This window comes from Festucalex cinctus, chromosome 20 (assembly GCF_051991245.1).
Source record: "Festucalex cinctus isolate MCC-2025b chromosome 20, RoL_Fcin_1.0, whole genome shotgun sequence".
Taxonomy (NCBI): domain Eukaryota; kingdom Metazoa; phylum Chordata; class Actinopteri; order Syngnathiformes; family Syngnathidae; genus Festucalex; species Festucalex cinctus.
In genome coordinates this window covers 11,756,235-11,778,098 of record NC_135430.1, presented here as the reverse complement: position 1 = coordinate 11,778,098, position 21,864 = coordinate 11,756,235, and the positions used below count along the sequence as shown (strand labels likewise).

General features: G+C 38.3%; 1 protein-coding gene across 2 annotated transcripts in view; it reads right to left on the bottom strand.

Annotated features, from left to right (window-relative positions):
• Positions 1–13,043: 13,043 nt before the first annotated feature.
• The window catches only part of qtrt2 (queuine tRNA-ribosyltransferase accessory subunit 2), a 25,028-nt gene continuing 16,207 nt past the window's right edge, over positions 13,044–21,864 (bottom strand). For both annotated transcript variants that reach the window (XM_077508288.1, XM_077508287.1), the window contains 3 exons: positions 20,813–20,982; positions 14,380–14,464; positions 13,044–13,542 (listed from right to left, as the gene is read on the bottom strand). In XM_077508288.1, the coding sequence (XP_077364414.1) occupies positions 13,302–13,542; positions 14,380–14,464; positions 20,813–20,982 (496 nt within the window). In that variant the 3' untranslated portion in view covers positions 13,044–13,301. The remainder of the gene's footprint in view (positions 13,543–14,379; positions 14,465–20,812; positions 20,983–21,864) is intronic.

Below are 21,864 nucleotides of genomic sequence, written 5' to 3'. Positions count from 1 at the left end.
AGTTGGCACAAAACCTTCAGGCTCCTCCTCGAAAGCAGACAAAATGTCATACACTAAAAGCCTAGTAGAACTTAAGTTGAGGTGCTGGAATTACGAACCGTTTAAATTATCACAAAAAAAAAAAAAAAATGTCAGGAAAAGCCTACTAGAACATCTGAAATTTAGGGTTTATCGGAGACACTTTAAATGGTGGCAGTCGCACGCTGACTGATTGGTTAATTCTAAATACAGCCACAGGCAGTTTTAAGCAGGTGTGCACACTTACGCAACCCCATCTTTTCTATTTTCACTTTCTTAAAAAGTACTTTAACATTTCAGTTGTACAGGTTATATTAATGGTGGAATTATTTTTAAATATGATTTATCTTGAGCTCATTTAAAAAAAAAAAAAAAAAAGCATTTAAGCAGGGGTGTGTAGACTTTTAACAGCCACTGATCGTATACAGTTCTTCAGCCACTTTTGAGATCTCGAGTTGCAACAAGTGCAGGAGGCGTACTCCATCATTACCGCACTGAAGCCCCCCGTGAGAGTCGCCACAAATTACACCAATGAAATTAAACAGAGGAGCGGAGCGCATATTGGGAAAGGCACTTAGAAGAAGATAACCCTTAAATAGAGGCCCCTTTGCATTCAATTATGTAGCCGCAGTCCATAAGTAATGCCGGCCATGCACGGTCACACATCTTTTCTCACTGTGCACCCACCATACCTATGTTAACCACAGAACCGCCTTCTCTTGCCCCCCCCAGCCTGACAGAAATTACAGCGAGACCTTGCCGCCATGTTGGCAGCTGGCCTGTGATGGCAGCACACAAGAGACAAAAAAGTGACAAGAGGAGAAGCGTCATGGTGATAATTGCACTGACACGCATACGACACTACACCTCAGCATAACATCAGGATTGTTATCAGGCAGAGCTTGCTGATGAGCTGATTAGATCAATCAGGGGTGTTGGAGGACGGAAACATGTAAACCCTGCAGGACTCCGGCCCTCAAGGACCAGGATTGAGGGAAGCCTGACCTTGATTATTGAGATGTAACACAAATTGGTCTTCAAATCCAACCTCCTATCATTCTACTGCATTTATTTCCTCAAACTTTCCTTCTTCTTCGCCCCCTTAATCCCCCTCTTCTCTCGTCTCGTTAGTCCACTGCAAACTTGATAATTGAATCACAGCAGGATGTCACAACAAGATGACTCTCTTTTTCCTCACACAATCCCTCAAGGCCGACCAATCTTCCAGCAAAGACACTTTGGAGACCTTCTCAGTGCGCCAGTCAAGCAGCATTTGTTGATCTCTAAGATGTCACTGAATGAAATTTTGCTTTTAATTTGACACAAAATGCAAATGGTGGCTTTATCTTCGGCTTGATGAGAAAAGCCTATCAGGTTAATAAAGACGAAAGCGTTTTATTAACAACGTTACCGTTTACATTCAGCTCACAATTTATCTGCGGCTACCATCTTAATAGAGCAGCAGATAGCTGTTAGTTTCTAATTTATCAATATGCACAGTCTACCACTGATATGAATCTCACACATCTAACATATAAATGACTGCCTCCGACCGGTTTTACGAAGATGCGATGATAATCACTTTCTGCATAGTCTGCTGAGGCTGAATGGCACGCAAATGTCAGAATATTGTACTACTTTAGCCGTCTCATTTTACTTCAAAAAATTGTCTTGATAGCAGAAGGAACAATGAAATTGGATATTCACATGTTGACAATCATAAAACAGAAAAATACAGCTTTGTGTTCATCTAAACAAGCTGAGAAAGTGCTCTGAGATTCTCGATAAAGGTTAGAAATCTAGCTGGCAGGCTACTTCCTGGTTTATGACGGATAATAACTCCAAATGGGGGGGTGGGGGGGGGGGTGTTCTGGGGACCATTCACTCCCAGTCATTGTTTTTCTTTTGAGAGACAAAAAGTAATGCTAACCAAATGCCTAGTAGTTATGTACCTAACTACGTAACTAGCCTACGGGTATGAAAGGAGACTGGAATGCTCATAATGCGACATAACTATCAACTAGCATCTATCTCTAATGCATAAAGAAACACCTTAGAGGTGATTTGTGAGGTTCAGGATTTTCTTTAAAATATGTTGCAACTCTAAAATGTTGGCATTTCCTGTCAAATCTGGCATTTCGGTTATTCTCCCACCGACTTAAGATGAGGCTGTTTAAGGTCAAGTCCCTCAGGACAGTTTGGATAACTATATGCTACGTGTACTAAGAATATTGTTGAGGAAAAAAAAAAAGAAGAAGAAACTTTCAGAACACTGTCAAATACTGAGTTGATCAAAGTGGTGCTGTGTTTAAGCTACGATGTTTCTTGGGAGATTCTTTTCATGGATTTCGATGACGTTCACAACTTAGTCTCAGGAAAAGTACATGTTCCAGGATTTCAGCACTGTCAATAAATAACACCTATCGGTATCGGCAGTTGGTATCGGTAAGTACTGAGTCTGAGTATCGGTCTGAAAAAAAGTGGTATCGAAGATCCCTAACACATACATACATACATACATACATACATACATGTACACACACAAAAATTGGACCATTGCTGACTTTGAAAAAATAACAAAAAAAGCTCAAATTAGACTTGATTATCATGACGTGTACCTCGTTTATATCATATATCATCGCACATGTAATGTCTGCCAAAGGGTGCAAAGTTATATATAAATAAAAACAAATATGCATGCAAGAAAACATACAGTACATACCGAGTACACTTGTTAGTCACACACTGACTGGGGGGATGTTGGGGGTGGTGTTATTAGAGGGAGGGCTTCTTTAAGCTACAGGCAGAGTCCCATGTCACCCAGCTGTTCTTTTGGCCCCCAGGGCGTATGACCTCCGCCCGCCCCGGCTGGCTGCGTCTTCATCATCACCGTCATGGCTGAAGTGAAGTCAGAGACATGAAACATCCAATCAGCAATCACAAGAGTTGTCCCCCTCTGTAAAAATAGCTCACTACCCAAGACATAGACACAAACGTTATCAGTGACCTTGTGTTTGTTTTTTGATAAGTTAGCCTTTTTTTTTTCTTTTTTTTTTTTTTTTTAAGTGATATTCTGTGGCTTTTGTTGGTTAAGAGTTCAGAAGAGGGGCCGATTTATTCACTAACAATGCTGTCAGTCAAAATGCAGCTGCTGTCGTGTTCGGCTTCTGCCTGAGTTTTTAAATAAATCTTGAGACAAGATGGATTTGGTGTTGCCAAGGCGACGGGCCACGACACTGGTTGACAACTGCCTATCTTAATCATGAGACGGAAGATATTCTTCTTTACACAGCACTAGACCAGAAAATACATATCAGAGGGGACAAATTAATTTAGTGATTTTTGTTTTCTTGAGCAATATTATAGCTGGTATCATGGCACTGCAATTTAACATGACATAGATGATGTTACTGTGATATCGTGGCTGCATTGATGCACAGTATTGCAAGTTGCAACCGATATTGGGATATTGGGATGAATCTTAGTTTTGTGATAGCATAGATAGACGGATCGGGATATTTGATATCATATTGTGATGTATAATAAATGATATTGCAATGTGATATATGTCGTGATGTATTGGAGATGGTATCGTGATTATTGTGATATCATGATGCATCATAGACTGTATTATATTGTGAGGACATATGGTATTGTGATATCATAGATACATTGACATATCACAGACGCTATCATGATACAGTGACTTTTTTTCTAATATTTTGCACACACACAAAAAAGTGGTTCCTGTGGCGTTGTGCCCCACTTTTTTAAAACAGGTCAGAAATTGTACATACTGTATCTCCTCAGTGAATAACACATTCAAGTCTATCTACATTTAGCAAAGTGTACCCTGGCTTCACTCTGCTGAGGGCCATTCTAGTACAAGATGAGGTTGTCAAAGTTCGACCCTCTCTAGATGAACAGGCGGTGGAACTAATTGCCTGTCAAAGTGACACGAGCAAGCCCGGAGCAATAATAATTATACTGTAGTATAGTATAATAACGACAGTAATATTATATTCGATTCGTGCTATAATTATAACAATGAAATCAACTCGGAATCCTCTCAAAATGAAAATTAAGTCGGTAAATCTTTCAAAATAAAAATTAAATGACACAAAAATATTACATTTTATTGGTAACAATACTTTATAGACTGATAAAAAAAAAAAAAAAAAAGGCTCCAGGCTTGCTAATCATAGCCGTGGAGATTCATGAAAACAAACTTTGATCATCAACTAAACCTTTTATTAACCCAAAGAAGCAAAATAGAAGGGAATATTACACACACACTATTTGTGTTAGTAAACTCAAGCGTGTCACTGCGGTGTCGCTTATTGGCTGTGGGTATACACGCGACCCATGCTATGCATTTGAAATGAAAATATACCCGCGTGTATCGGAAAACAGATGCAAACACGTCCCTTTGGCACGCGTGTCTCGGCCTCTGATCGGCGCTGCCGCTGTCTCGTGTCTCAAGTGGGAGTCATGGGAGGGTTGCGAAGGCGGGCTTCGTATGTTCTTTGTATGCTGCTGCTGCCGCTTCTACTCGGCAGCCTTTTTCATCACTGTCCTGACAACGGAGTTTGACTCCATCATTCATAATAAATATCAAAGTAGTTGCCGTGGATGACATACATAGATGGTGGAATTTGATTACTTTCTGGCTTCAGGAGACAAGGGTATAGGAGCAAATCAGTGAATTCCAATCCAATGTACTGCCTGTATCATAACCGATAAAAATATGCAGATTTATTGAGATTAATTTGCTTCCATTTTTTTTTTTTTTTGGTGTAATTTTTCATACATTTGTAGACTTCTGTGCGTTTCTGTTAATTGTCTAACATTTTTGGCTATTCCATGGACGTTTTATGGTAATTTTCTACTTTTTCTCAATTTTTTGTACCGTCTATGACACAGCCCCATATCACCAGATCAATAGCATTTCAACACCACTAAAGACCCTGCACAGTAACTCTGATATCAGAAAAACATCTTCAACACGCCACAATATCACAATGAAATCATCTGCCGAGCATTTTCCACATGCAAATCCAACAAGTGGATTTGCTGTTCTCAGATAAGCGGCCCACCTGGAGCTGCTGTCATTTGCATAATGAGGCTCGACAGTTGTACTGACAACCATAAGGAAGCAAAATCATTGGACTCAAGCCAATCTCTTTGATGTTTTGTCAATGAAGCTTGAGAATCCGCAGCTACTTCCTGCTGCTTTCTTTCACTCCACTTTCCTCTGATGTATACTTTCCTATAGTAGAGTCATCAGTGTGAGGAAGCAGCAAGTTTTTCCCTCCGAGTATCATCACCATTTCATCAGGAAAGTCCACGCTGCAATCATGCTCGATTGATGCTGTGGGTGACAGAGTCTATTGCAAGCCATCACTACCTCCACCAAGGAGATTTTTTTTTTTTAAAGCTGCTTGTTCCACACAGCAACAAGGCAACTCGCAATACGCCACTGTGATATTTTGCCAATAATAACGATGTCACAGCTCATCAATGTCACAATATCTATGAAATAATCAGAATAACATCTTTCATAGAATGTGATATCAATGATATAACAAACACAATGCAGCACATCAATGATATAACCGTATCATGATACCACCTTTGGTAATCCATAATCAGAAGACCGCAATACATCAATACCATCACAATGCATGCAATATAACAATACAGCCCACGATAATTACCAATACAACAAAATCATAAGTCACAATATCAATGATATCCCAATACATATTCTGTCTGGATCATGTTGATATGATAGCTATAATTACGTATAATAGATACCACATACCAGATGTTTTAGATGTATTAGCGGCATCATATCAAAGATATCAGTTCATTTGTATCAAGTGATTTTCTTATCGTATCACACATAACCTTTTGATATCACAATATCATAATCCAATATACGATACATCACAATATCAATAGACCACACTATCAAAGATATTACTATACCATCAACGATACATTCCAATATCAATATTACAGTATTGTGATGCTGTCTACAACATATCAACAAATCAATATCACAATATCCCAATACCGATACATGAAAATATCAAGATACTATATACAATACCAATAATATCAAAAACATATTCCTTCAGTATCACATTTTAATGGGTATAATGATGCACTAAATTATACTGTATTGTTATACCATATAGCAGATATCAATTATTTTTTATCGAGACTCCTATAGAATTATAAGGCATCCTGTTGATATCAGTTATGCTGTATCGAAGAAGTGTGAGTGTCGCTCATATTTTAATAATCAGGTGTTCCTAATGGATTTGTGCACCCCTTTTGCTGCCCTCCTTTCAATATGACGACTCTCATCAACAAAAAGGCCAAATGCTCACGGCCTTTTCATCTGTCTAGTGTCCTACTACAGTCAACACCGCTGACCTTTCCTTCAACTTCAACCTCTACGCTGGCCTGCGAGGCAACACAGCTTCACTAGGGAGAAAAGAGGGAGAGAAAAAAAAAAAAAAAAAAGGGAACACAAAGGCTCTTTCATAGGCTTTTTGTGTGTGAAATTAGCTTCATATTTTCAACAAAATTCCCCAGACGGGCCTTTGGGTTCTGGAGATAAGGCGCCATGCATAACAAGGGGATCTTTTACACACGACTTCATTCAAACATGCTTCCACAATGTTTGCTGTTGTACTGTGTCACAAAAAATTAACCAAACAAATCATCCATAGCGTTTGACCTCATTGGGGTCACAGCTGTGCTAGAGCCTATCCCAGCTGGATCTGTCGTCAGACCCGTACTGTATAGTATCGACACGCCGGTCTGCGCGTCTAGTAAACACTTCTTCCGCTACACGAGGCTTTCTCAAATTTAAAATCAGCTTTAGCTTTTTCCACGGCTGTCAATGACATAATTTGTGATGACCTTTTCTGTGCGATGTCTATTCCTTGAGTGCACAGAGGGTGGGAGCGCTGCTGTAAAGATAATTACATCAGGGAGGCAATCTAAAAAGACCTGTGAGGATTACAGCAGTCCACCGGTCAGGAGTTGCCAGGGCAGAGGGGTCAAGATATCAGCGTTTATCATGTGATCAGGTGAAATTGCAGCACGTCATATTGTGTTATACAGTATATTTATTATTTATTTATGTATATTAGGGGAGTCAAAATTAGTGTGTTAATTTTGAGTTAATATAAAGTTCCTTTAACGCCAATAATTCTTTTAACACGTGATGAATGACCGCCACTTGAGAAGCATGTACTGGGGGAATTCCAGTCCCAACGCAGCAGACACGTCCATGGCAATATTTAGCAGTAATAAATTTAATAATGCATATATTTGTGGAGACGGAGGTCAAGCAGTATTTTACAATTTTTAAAATGTGCAGAACTTCACAAGTTACTTCATGTTAAAGATTAGATCGCTCTTATTATGAAAAGAAAAATGCACTGAGTTGCCATTTACAAATGCAATTATGCCATCTAGTGGCAGAAATATGACCTCAACACAAATCAATATCACACTTTTTTTTTTAACAGTACAGTACATCTTTTTAATATTAACTCGGTTTTATGATTTACGAAATCGTGTCAGTGACTACAAGACACAGCCATATTTCTATTCGTTTAACATATTTTTCCACTTTTATGTTCAGAAAAAAACAAGTTAGAATTTTTTTTTATTGTACCTTTAGAACAGATAATTAATCGTGACTCTTGAGTTAACCATTGAAGTAATGCGATTAATAACAATTACAAATTTGAATCACCTGATGCCCATAATTTATGTGACCATTACTGTGGATTATAAACATAGAAGGGCCAAAACATGGCTTGTGAAAATGAAACTGCACTTAAAAAAAAACTAGCCACCAGAGGTTGCTAGAACAGCACAAATGGAAATCAACCTAACATTTTTAACAGTTGTGCTGCTTTTAATATTTTGACATGACGACGACGATATATTGTGGCAGTTTTAATATCACGATATTGTCATTATCGTTACATCCCTAGTTTAGACCACTAGTGCGGGCACTAATAAATATTGGTTTAAACCCTACAGCACGTATCAAATACTGAGCTTGTCAGCATGCTAAAGACAGAGGTTTTTATACTGGTGTGCCTAATGACGCGTCCAGTAAGCACATGGGCTAAATTGGACTAGTACTAAAAATTGCAGCCTTTGTACAATTCCGCCTCCATTCAGAGAGCTTGTGACTATCAATAGCGGCCAGTTATTCAAGGAAAGAAGAATCCCATAGCTCTATTTTACCAGCTTATCTGGGAGCACCGACTTGACAACATTCGGCCAACGCCGAAGTCTCCGCTTGGTCATTAAAATTAAACGTCCATAGCTGACCATTTCTCCCACAAGCAGGTATTAATAGGTTTGAACATCCACCTGCCGCCACACTTAAATCCCCCTCCTCCTTCACAAAGCCTCCCGGGTGGAGAACGGCATCTTTATCTGATCTTTATCCTTTTCTCAGGAGCGCCAACGTCTCAGCTGTCAGCTCAAACCTTCACATAACCTTCTCGAGGATGATAAAAAAAAAAAAAAGTTAAAAAATTGAGAAAAAAAATAACTTCATGCTGCCAGTGTCAACTATATTAAAACAGCAATGAATTTGCTTGAACCATAAATGAGGCGTTTTGAACATTCATGGTCCAGATTATGCCGTAAGGAAGAAGGCGGGAAAAGCAATAAATCAAGAGCATGAGGTGGCACATTGATTGATTTTCTCACGGAATAAAACTATAATGGCACTCAGTATGCATGCTGGATGACCACAGCATATCCAACTGGTCATCCCAGCTGTGACGCACAACTTGGAGATGCGTCAAGGCAGGCAGATGACAAAGAAAGTGTAAAATTGTAAACAGGCGTCTTCAGGATAAAATCTGAAGTATCAGATATTATCACGTCAATGCCAGCTTGTAGTCATGGAAATATTTGACTCCCGTTACAGAGGCAGGTAAAAATCTGATATAAAGTGAAAGCATATTAAAAAAAAAAAAAAGGCTTTCTGTAGTTCTATGCCTCCCACAGGTTATAATCACATTTAATTATATATATATAATTATATATAATTATATATAATTATATATATATATATATATATATATATATATATATATATATATATATATATGTATATAAAGAGAAGAAACATTTTTTAAATACATTCTAAATGGATTTGAACACAAGAAAAATGTACGTATCTGCGTAAATGCACATGCATTTAAAGGGAAAGTCAACACCCTATTTATTTATTTATTTATTTATTTATTTTTTTGACAATACGGTATTTTGGTCTGCGATTGGCTGGCAACCAGTCCAGGGTGTCCCCCGCCTACTGCCCAGAGCCAGCTGAGATAGGCGCCAGCACCCCCTGCGACCCTTGTGAGGAATAAGCGGTCAAGAGAATGGATGGATGCATGGACGGTATTTTGGTTAATATTGCATTAGAAAGCAAAACCCAGAAGTTTTTATCATTATCAGAAGGCGGCCATTTTGCCACTTGCTGCCAAGTGAAAATTACATCACAGTTGCTCAGGTCTCTGGTAAGAACCAGTCACAGCTCAGCTTCAGAAAACAGGTGAGCTGTGATTGGTCTGAGCAACTGTGATGTCATCTTTAGTCGACAACAAGTGGCAAAATGGCCATCTCGAGTTGGGCTGGATTTTGCTGTATAACTTATAGTCTACTAAATGTAATATTAATCAGAATGTCATGTTTAGACAAGTGAGGTCGCATAAAAAAATCTTGTCAAGAAAAATTTAAGGTTGACGTCCCCTTTAAGAGGCGGGGCCTGGTGGGGTGTAGTAGTTTTAAGGCAACATAAATGCTACAGACTGCTTGTTGGTCAAGACAAATTTAAGGTTGACATCCCCTTTAAAAGGCGGGGCCTGGTGGGGTGTAGTAGTTTTAAGGCAACATAAATGCTACAGACTGTCCATCCATCCATCCATTTTCTTGACCGCTTATTCCTCACAAGGGTCGCGGGGGCTGCTGGCGCCTATCTCAGCTGGCTCTGGGCAGTAGGCGGGGGACACCCTGGACTGGTTGCCAACCAATCGCAGGGCACACAGAGACGAACGCTACAGACTGCTTGTTGGTAAAAAAATAAAAATAAAAAATAATCATAAGCTACTCATAAGTTTGTTTTTGTTTTTTTTATTGAAAACTTATTCAAGTAATTATTTATAGGTCAGACTCTTACTTTTACTTCTGTCATATTATTCTAAAGTAGTTTTTTGATGACTTTACCTACTGCTGGTATACTTTATACCCAAATAAAAACAATTGCTATGACCTGCAAAATTCCCCAAAATCTGAACTTGGATTTCTGCAAAAGACACAAAGAATGACCGACTGGCAATCAACACGGACCCACATCTGGCCATAAAGCACATTTGAAAATAAACCAGTGAAAGTATAGACAATTATGTAAGGTCTAAATATGCTACATAACAGGTTGTGGTGTGTCCATCATTAAATAAACAAAATAATTGTAGCTATTTAGCAATTTTGGCACTCAGTGGAATCACAATCGTGAAAGATAAGCTTTTAATCGGAATTAGGCAGTTCTGCAACATAAATGCAGTCTAAGATTCATGAATTTGTAATTGTGAGATTAAAAAAAAAGCCTAGTGGAAAAAATAACTCAACCACAGCCGTGGGGAAAAAAATGCCCTCCATACAACATACATATTGAACATACCAACATTTTATGGCTTTGTCCTTGGCCCATGTCCCACATCTTCAAAAATGTTTCATGGAAATGTACTGGGTTCTTTTAAGCGGAATCGCAATTAAACTAGAAAGGCGCTCAGTTGAGGCACTCTTGAGGATGAAGAGTATGACACTGCACGCTTTGTTGATTGAGGAATACATATTTTGACCAGCAACAATTTGAACACATTTATAGAGAGCCGCTACCGGCGGGCATCTCAATTTTGTTGCAGATAAACAACAATGGCATGACAAAACAATTCCCGTTTCATAATCTTAACCATGGCACCAACAAAATTAATCAATCAAAGTTTGACCCATTTTGTAACAGATTTTCGTGGAAATCCATTTAGCGTTTTGTTTCTTGGCACGATAAAAACTAGAACGGCGCCGAGTCCAGGTCGTAGAAAAATGAAAATTCACGCTGGATTTACTGAGAAATTACAGAAAATGTCAAAGATTTCCCGGTCAAAGCTGACGCATGAGACAAAAAAATAAAAAAATAAAACAATAACATGTTTATTCAAGAAACTGATGGGAACAAAAAAAAAAATCAAAAACAAAAGAACAGTTAGGTAAAAATCTTGGAAAATTTGACTTTTTCCTCCCTTCCTCCTCAGAAAAACTCCCAAAATTTGGAGATATGGCGCTTAACAAAATTTACAGCAGATGCTGTTAAAATGTGGAGACGTTGCAGGCTTTAATGCAGACTCAATTGAATCTAATTGGGTTTGTACAATAAATCAATCAATTGAACAATTTCTGTTTAGGGATACACGTAACTATATCAACGTTTTCTTCTTAGGTTTTAGTTGTAATTGAATAAAGTTGAAAATTCATGGGTGGCAATATTTCAGCTATCAGGTTAAAGAGCTTCGACATAGCCTAATGATATATTAATCAGATTTATGTCATTATCACTCCATTGTGTGCTGATGTAATACATTTTATTAAGTACAGTATTCACTTCAAAATGGATTACATCCTGGTCCATTCTACTTTAGGACCTGTCCAAAAAGGTTCATTGAAGTAGCAGCTACTTATTCTTACTGAATTGTACACTTTAAAAGACACTCACCTCCTTTATATGACTTTGAATTTTATCATGATGATTCAAGCTTTGGTCAATGAAAAATCTGTCAGGCAGAAAAGTGCTTGGAAAAATCCTGGATCTGCATCCAAAGTTCCTGGGATTTTCCCCTTGGCCCCTCGCCCAGAATTCTTAATCAAGTTTCACACAAATTGGTTATGGAGTTAAGCCTAACAGAGACAAAAACACAGTTCCACGTGAATGCACAGGAGGAAATTGGTCATGTGCTGAGATGCTTTTCCACTGCACGGTATTGACTCAGGTATGAAGAAGACATTCTATTTAGCATCAGTGTTTGTCATGTCTGGCCACTATTCGAGGAAATATTTTTCTTGTAATACTACGTTAAAAATAAAAATATATATTTTTTTTAAAAAGACAGCATTTTGAGTTAGTTTTTTTTTTTTTTTGCAAAAACACTAACCAGTAACTTAATTAGTAATTCTAAATTTTTTATTTATTTTTTTTAATTAAGTCTCGCAAGGTGCAACATCTTCCTAATAAATATTAAAAAATGCAACCAACCGTTTTTCTTAATTACTAGTTTCTATTTGTAAAAAAAATATGCATCTTGATTTTTTTAATTTAAATATTAATTCATATTTTGACTTAATGCTAACAGACAATGCAAAACACCAAAGGCAGGCTAACAAATAGCACCTGTTTTCTAGGTTTGGTCATGTGACATTCACAAGCTGAGCTGTGATTGGTTACCTGAGCCCTTGTGATGTCATTTTTAGTCGACAGCAAGTTGCAAAATGTGTTTTTCAAGGTACTAATTGTACATGAAAAATAATGAAAATATCAAATTTATTATAGGCAAAATATTAATGTTTGACTGCCAAAAATGTCTAAATAAGTAAAGTATCCCTTAAATCATGATGCATAAAAGTTTATTTTTATTGTGTTCTTTTTAATTAAGTTATAACTGACATTGCTATATTTTTGTTTAAAAAACATCCTAGTAATAATAATAATAATAATAATAATAAAATACATAAATAATTTTGTTGGGTTTTTGGGGGCTGGATGAAATGAATGGAGTTTCCATTCATTTCAATGGGGACGGATGATGAGAGTGGTCACGGAACGAATTAAACTTTTAAGTCGAGGCACCACTGTGCAAACTTTCGTTTCAAGATTTCTCTTAAATGTATACCGTACAGTGGAAAAAAAAAAAAAAAAAAAGGCGAGGGCAGTCGATAGCAAGCGCCACCATTCATCCAAATGGGATCAATACAAAAGAGGTCAATGAGTTTCCGTTGGAGAGGATGTGGACAAAGTTGCTGTATTTGCCAGGGACCCCAGCGAGGGCGAAGAAAACTTTTTGATTGCCTGCGTGCGGCAGAGCCAATCTGCTGATCCGTGACAAAAAAGGCGGGCTGATTTTCCGCACAAACCTCTCCTCCAGGCTCAATCCATCTCCTCTATCTGATCGCGTCCCATCTTAAGCATTCGTTTCCGTCTGAGCGAGGACCCGCCTTTTGAGGAGGTCCACTTTATCTACGGCCAGGGCTCCTCGGAGGGCCGCGAAGAAGGCGAGATAGTGGGCCGTGTTGTGGAGCATGAGCAGCACCCTCGACAGCAGCTCATTGGTGGCCAGCAGGTGGTGCACGTACGCCCTCTTGTGGTTCTGGCAGCAGTAGCAGCCACACCCCTCCACCAGGGGTCGGAAGTCGTCACGGTACCTGGAGACAGATTGGTCTACTCTAAAAGATGTCTTGTCTGATTCCCCCCCCTTTCCTCATCTTTTCGGGTCAGACAATCATAAATGTTACTGTTCTTCTATGTCATTTTCTGGCAGGCTGGATAATCTGTGGCACTATGTTGCCCCTCACAGGTCAGCCATGGTACTCCGTCGGGCATCCGGTTTGTGGAGTACACTTGATTGTATTAAAAAGTAGGGCTGGGTATCGATTCTACTTTCTTCAATCGATTCAATTTTGATTCACAAGAGTTCAGTTCGATTCACTTTTGATTGTTCCCGATTTGATTCGATTCACTTCAGTTCAATCTGATTTCAATTAATTATGGGACGTCAATTCTTCTTAAATGTCAAGGACATAAGAACGCCACAAATATTACGTTCTAAAGTACATTTTGCGGAGACAGTAATTGGTCAAATGATTTAGTTTATTAATGAGAGTAACGTGTTACACAAACATTGACTTCAGCAAGGATGAGATGGAAATATTTTCATCATTCTAATTTAATAATTGTAAATATAAATTTAAAATATTCTGAATTGGCAAAGTGAAGTGTAGTAAGTCAGGTATTTCATAAAATTTAAGAAAATACTTTTGAATTTATGTGAACAGTAAATTTCAAGAAAACAGCAAGATCCAAAAAAAATAATGTAAAAAGGAAAAATCAAATTTATGGGGAAAAAATAGGTATCGAAATAATGAATTCATGGTTTTATGAATTGATATTGGGCTTGATGGGGGTGTGGGGGGTGAGGACGCTTCGATATCGATTATTCGATTCTTTTAAACCCAGCCCTAGTTATATACTACTACCTCTACCTCTTGTCTTTGAGATCCATCTCGAAGGGCGTCATCCGCGTCGGGTCATCGGGATGCTGATCTCCATTCTGTTCTGCTGTGCTCTCTACCCAAACACACACACGCCTCATTAATCCTCATCATCATCTCATTTCCAAGCACATCTCCAGGACCCCGACCCCTCTCCGGCAGCCCTGGCGGTGTAAAGAAAATGTCAAAACCTAACATCATTTGACCCCTATTACGCGACATGGTTCGGCCCCCCTCTGGAAATATAACGGAATTACTCACTGGTAAGTAAGTTCACGAGCAGCTGGGTGAGTTCGCTCCATTTAATGGAGGGTATGATTTTATTTTGCACTTACTGCTTGAGAAGGGAGTACTATGGAAAATATCTTAACTCATACAGTAGCCTAGGGCATTTATTGACTCAACTGCAAAGAAGAGATGGCATCTAATAAAAGAGTTAATCTGCACAAATAAATATGAAATATTTATTGAAACATTTGTTTCAGCCACTGTAAAAGCTTTAAAAAACAAAAACAAAACACCTAGTCCTCCTCACTTGTGCATTCATATGTTTAATAGGGCTGGGTATAGACTCAGGTTTACAAAATCGATTAGATTCACTTTGATTTTGAATTCAGTTAAGGATTTCACGCAGTTCCAATTTTTATGTTATACAGTATATTTAATGTTGTATATTTATATATTATTATGTATATATTGATATAATTTTTGAATATTTTTTTATTTTAGTGAGGATAAGCGGCTCAGAAGATGGATGGATGGTTGGATGAAATAATTAAATATGAATTAAAAATATTCAGAATTGTCTTAAAGTGCAATAAGTGTAAGAAAATGCTGCTCACTTCCTGTGAGCAGCAAATTTCACAAAAACAGCAAGATACAAAAAAATAAAATAAAAATAACCAAACATTTAGGCCTTCTAAGTAAAATTCTATAGTTTCACATGAATTTATGGGGAGAAAAAAAAGATGGATTAAAATGATTAATTTATGTTGTTTTTTGTTTTTTTAATTGATATTGGGTGATGAAAAGCAAAGTCGATTTGATCCAATTATTTGATTTTTTTTTTTTAAGCCAGTCCTATTTATAGGGGTGTGGTGTTTATACATTTATAATAAGAAGGTGAATCTGAGCTTACCATGTCGATTATGAGGGTGAGAAACGTCAACACGCATGCCAGACAGGTTTAGGCTACTGATACTCAAAGAGCATGTAAATATTATGGTATACATGTTAAATGAATTTGACACAGTTAATGGAGTGAATAAAGAATGATATAGTTTTGGAAACTATTTTGAGGTGGTCTGCAGCCATGTGCAACACTACTACATATCCGCCCCTGCCGATGGAAATCTTCATACTGTATTTAGAAGCAAAATAAAAGAAATCTGCAGTAAGATGATAATTTTTAAAGATGTATTTATTTAATTTACAAGTTCATGGCCCTGCTGAAGTTGGTGATGGCCGACGGTGAGACCTGGCAGGACAACACCTCCCGCAAGAGCGAGTCATTGGAGCGGACCCTCGTCCACTTTGATGAAAATCTGGTATCACAGATGCGGCGCAGTTCTAATTTCAAAAGCATTTGGCCCATAGGAAATAATATGGCATGAATTGAAAGTCCCATCATAAAAGTGTTTGCAACTGTTCAGGTGTTAAGTAAAATTCATTCCCAACTGGAAATATGTTATTTTCAAATAAATAATGATATCAAGATGCGATTTTGAAAGACTCCTGTTTCCCTTAAGCTCCTTTCAACGGACAATCTTGTAGCACGCGCTTTGCTTGCGTAGCTGAAAATAGCTCAGATGATGTTGTTGCTCGATGGTGTCGATATGGATTTCACGGGCCCACCCGATGGCTGCTCGATTTGTTTTATCTCCCACCGGCAGATGCGCCAGGCAACGTGTTGAAAGAACACATCCACCAACACAGCCTGTTTGTTTGAAATGGAGCTGATGCATTCATGACAAAGTGTAGCAGATAACTGGATGACTGGCTCAAATTTATTGTACACTCGCTTTAAGTGACAATTCGAATTTTATTTTTGCATGATTGGGATATGCTTCAATGCTAATGTTTAATATTTGAGTCATTTATGCGTTATTTGTTGACTTGTCACTCTGCTTATTTGAGAATCACACCAACATATTTATGCACACCTTAGTTCTCCACCATACACTTTACTGTAAGCATTAAATCAAAACGGGGCACTTGGACTTGCATTATAAATCCATCCCAAGGAAGCTTTATGTACCTTTTTCTCAGTTTGGTCTGCTCAGTGCAATTTAAAACTGGAGGTTTATAACGTCAAGCACCTATTGATATAACCATGTATTCCAAACCGATTTTAAGTAGGCGCAGATAACGCTGACTCATGCTTCTTTTCATAATTTCCCCCCATCAATACTGAACCGCTATTATATCTTGAACTTTCATTTATCTTTGGTGCAATGTGAGAAAAGTCCAAGGAGTCAAGCATGACGAAATGACAAGAGAGAACGCAGTCATTTGTGACGCACAGTGTGATCAAATGACAACAATTAGCGGTGGCCGTATTGAACCGACTATTGCAGTGGGTTAGAAGTTGCTTGTTTTAGTTTCCTGGGTCCACTTCTGTCGTTTTAATAATTAACATAGGCCAATATTTCTTGGAATTCAAGGATGTAGGGGTGGGTATAGTTATTTACACATTATTTATTGCTTTTCCCCTACCTATGTTTTTTATGTTGTTGTTTTTTTATTTATACAATAATTATTTTTAAACACTGAAAAAAATTTCAAGACAGTGGTCCAGGCTGCCCCTAAATGGTAAATTTGAGACAACTACATTTTTTATCTACTCTCACGATCTGACCAATAAATTTTTAGATTTTTTTTTTTCTTCTTGAAGAAAAAAATATTTTTTGTTCAATACTTGAATTTTTTTTTTCTTGCTGATAAACTTCTCTACACTTCCCCCCATTTATCGGAAATATAGTGAAAATCAGTAGAAATGTGAATGTTTATTTTGCAAGTCAATTTGTGACTCGTGCCACTAACATTCGATGTGCGCCCTAAAATTTCAAGTTCATTATATCTTGGTTGGCATCAATTGCTGTACTAATTTCCTATTTAGACAAGAAATTGGCACAATCATGTAGCAGCTCAAGAGCACAAAAAACAAACAAGTGATTAGATTACTGTACTGGCCCTGTATTTACTTAATATCGGACTAGAAGCACATCCCTGATGACAATGCCCATGTCAAAGAGCACCAACTCGACATCGACTGTGAGAGAGCGAGCCTCGATGACGAAAAGATAAGCTATAAAGACGGAGAGAAAGCAGGGATCCATTAGCATACGCTCCGCTGTGTCAAACAGAACCCGCACCCCGAGGCCTCCACCAGGTGTTTGTAATTGGTCGAAGGGGGACTGGGAATTCCTGTTTAACACCGCCCAGCCTGCTCTCACCTCCATTACGCTTGCCAGCGCTGAATCGATTGGTGCTGTCTTGACACGACGCGAGTTTAACGCAACTTTTTAATGAAAAGGCCCGGGCTCTCATCATAACACTTGTTAAGCTTCTTACTTCAGAGGACAACGATCACTACCTATCATCGATTTACTCCCACCGCTGAATTTTCTTTGCCGCCAATTATTTGTAAATGAAAGGGTGACGGTGGATCTTAGCTGTAGAACTTTGCATTGATCTTACTTCAATGTCGTCATCAAAAAATTTATTATATGCACTGTTACTGTACTGTACTCACTGAATTCTAATAATATCAGTTATGAATCACCTCAAATCTCCTTTACATACAAGCCTCATTATTTTTCAAATAGGGGATTACTTTCGAGGTTGAATTAGTGGCCATTCCAGGAATGGACAACGCACCACAATTAATTGAGTGCATCTGACACTTGAAAAAACAAATTTCTCCCTCAAACAGACCTCAGGAAGTTCCAAGTTTATAGTCCCACTATAGCATAGATTTTTCTCATAACTCTATTTTAATCTAACACTCTATATTGCTTGTAATTCCACTATTGAACACTAGATAGTACACCTGTTTGCGATGGTGCAAATTTAAAAGACAAACATAAATGAGTTAGAAGCTCAATCTGCTGCTAATATTCTTTAGTGTTGTTCCTAAAGTAACGGCCTACACATGAATCAATACCTTACCCATCTGCAGTTAAGTCATTGGTATTCAAATGTGAGTGAGCCAACTGTCAATGAGTCATAGGGCACGGAGCGACCTCCTATGCGGTTTACTTGCTTTAACGCACTTTCTGGTGGGAAAAAATGAATCAAGGAAGGCTTGATGCAACTGCAATATTACAAATGTCACCAATTTGCTTTTAACCTTTTGTCCTCCATTTTAGATCCAGAGTATGCGCGTGTTTGTGTGCGGCGAGAGTGGGAGGGGCGGGGGTGATATTTTACTTAAGCAGGTCACACCGCTTGAGGGAAACAAAAGAGTAATTTTGCCACTAAAACGTGGACTCGGCAGCATTGCGGACGTGCTTGCATGTGAATCTGTCTGGTTTTATCCGGTTATAACTGGAGTGTAATAGACAGAAGTTGACAGTTGATTCTTGTTTACAAAACTAAAATAAATAGATCATGAAAATGCTTATTAATCGTTTTTTTCAGAGGATAAAGAAAATATGCCTGTGCGTATTGTGATTGTCCACAGTCATTACTTCAGTTCTTATGTTTAAATATCAGGGTTATAACAACTCCTTAAATGACTATGGGATTGTCTATTATGTGTTAGCATTAAGCTAATTAAGGCAGTTCTAAGGAAAAACCATTTGAAATTAGTGATGCAAAATATGAAAAATTTCAACCGATACCAATAATTTCCTGCTTTGTATGGTCAATACCGATAACCGCTATTTGTTTTTTGTTTTTTTGTATTTAATATAGCCTTCATATAATCTGCAATTTGTTCATCCAGGAATGGAAAAACTGATGTTTTAGTAGCTCTGATTATGACAGCAAACAAATGTGTCTCTTTCAAATGTGTATTTTCTATATGAAATGGCTAACAGATAATTACACAAAATAAAAAGTTAGTTTTTAAATTAATACAGAACTACAACTGGTTTATCTGGAAAACAAAACATTCATGTATGTATGCATTATGCAATAAGAATGCATTTATTCAACCCTAAGTGCAATAGTGCATGAGGATGAGGTAGGTGAACGTTTGGTAAAATTATATGCATTGGCATTTGTCAACCTTAGTTTAAAGAAATGAAATCAAGTAAATAAGACAAAATTGGAAACTAACTAAATAAATAAATAAATAAGCAAGCTACTTAGATTTGCATGTTGTGTTGTGGCTTGGTTACAGCCGACAGTAAATGGTATTAAATAGTTAGTTCACTGCTTGGCTTTAAAAGTTAAACATAAAACAACATATGATACGCATCCTTGAAACCCCCCACCCCGAACTGCGGTGAGACTTACGTGTAGTGCATTTTTGTCAATCAAGCTGTGGCCACTTCGGAAGATGCAACGTGGCTCCAAATGTGCTATTAACTTGTGAAAAAAAAAAAAACGGGTAAGCTACAAAAAGAAAGCCATAACTTTGCCGTTTATGGCTTTAGGTTTGTTGTTGCTGCCTTGCTGGCTTCTTTAACTTAGCGCCGTTAGCCTAGCAACATTAGCTGCTACAGCTGTCCCTCATTCAAGTTCGTTCAAAACGGCTCTGCTCCGCTTTCTCTCCTCTGTGCTTACCAAAAGTAGTCTGCATGGTAATTGTCATTCCGCCTTTAGATTTGTTGCTGCTGGCTTGTTAGCTTAGCGCCGTTAGCCTAACAACATTAGCTGCTGCCTCTGTGCCTCCTTCAAGTTCGTTTCGTTCAAAACGGATCTGCCATGATGATGGATTTTCAGGTGAGAAAAAACCTTCTTTCCCCCTCTTCGAATCCTTGCTGAAAATGTTTTGATCTTCTGCCATGGAGAAAAACCACCACACTGGTGAGGAGGACATGTTGATTGCTACGTGCTAGTCTAGACAGTAGTGTGGGGCGGACCAAGCTTCGGTTAAGCCGTTTTTATTTTTTTTGAGATGCCGGTCTACAAGAGCGAGAGGCGTAATAGATGATGTAATCAGCGCGACATGGTCTATACAAGACGTAAGCAGCGCAACTTGGTGTATTGTTGGGTCCTCACGTTGCAAACAGTGTACAGACCTTAATAAATATATCGGACCTTTGTATCGGCTAAAATACAGATAGGGCCGATCAAAAATGACATCCGATTTTCCCATATCGGACGATATTGTATCGGTCCGATAAATATCGTGCATCCCTATTTGAAATCACACACTACAACCTACTACAACCTAGTAATATAACAAATCCCAGTCGGTCGTGTATATGATTCCATAGTATATCATGCAATACTGTAGAAAAAGTCAGCCCACCTGAGGGGAGGGTCACATCGTCGCTCTTCGGGTTCATCTCAGTGTCAAAGCGGAAGGAGAGGGCGCCGCCTCGCTCGGTGGCCAGGAAGGGGAAGAAGCCCTCGAAAAGGTCCACGCCGGCCTCCACGCACGCCAGCACCTCGTCGGGTCGACCCACACCCTGCAGAAGTCTGAGAGTTCAGCCAAGGACCGTTATGAACAGGAAGTAGAATGAAAGAGCTGGATAAAAGGGTGATACAGATTTTGTTTTATACAATGTTTATTTTTATTTCATCCTGGTAAGATTTGTATTATTTTTTTTTAAACTTTTTTTGTATTAATTATAACAACTTAATTCTGGTTAAATTAACATTTTTTTGCAGAATAATATGGCATTATTCTCCATCAATCTCAACTTTTTCCATAAGGTTTATTTTCATTTATTTATTTTTTTTAATTCTTGCAAATTTCCAATTTTTATTCTTTTTTTTTTTTTCTCTACCTGCTAAAAAAATAACATTGGTTGCATTTGCTGCATATAAGCACACTAGAAGCACTTCTCTCCCCTTTGTCAGCACAAGTGTGTTCTGTCCTCTCTTTCCCTCTCTGGCTGGGCAGATAACCGGATGGAGGCGTCAAGGTCGAGGCCAATTTAGCATTCGAGGAAGGCGCCGCACTCGAGCTGTCCGCAGGTAACTCACTGAAGCTCACGAGGGGCCTCTTGCTTACCTCGTGTATATATATATTTAAAAAAGAAAAAAAAAGAAAAACAATTTAAAAAAAAAAACAGCTGATTTTGTATTCCTGAGAAGTCTCCCGGAACTGAGAAGGAACAGATGGGGCCTACGTGGAGACCTCTTTAGTTCGGGTCCATTATGTTGACACATTGACGTAGTGTACGTGGGCCTGTAAACATCAGGCTGATTGCATGACTGGAGGGTGAGTAATTGATTGGAGACTTCCATAGACTGTCATCTTGCATTTTCAACGCTGAATCTGTGCACTCATGGAAAGTGGCAAAACAGCTCTTTTCTCTCAAAATACACATATTTAAAGTAATATCAAACAATTGG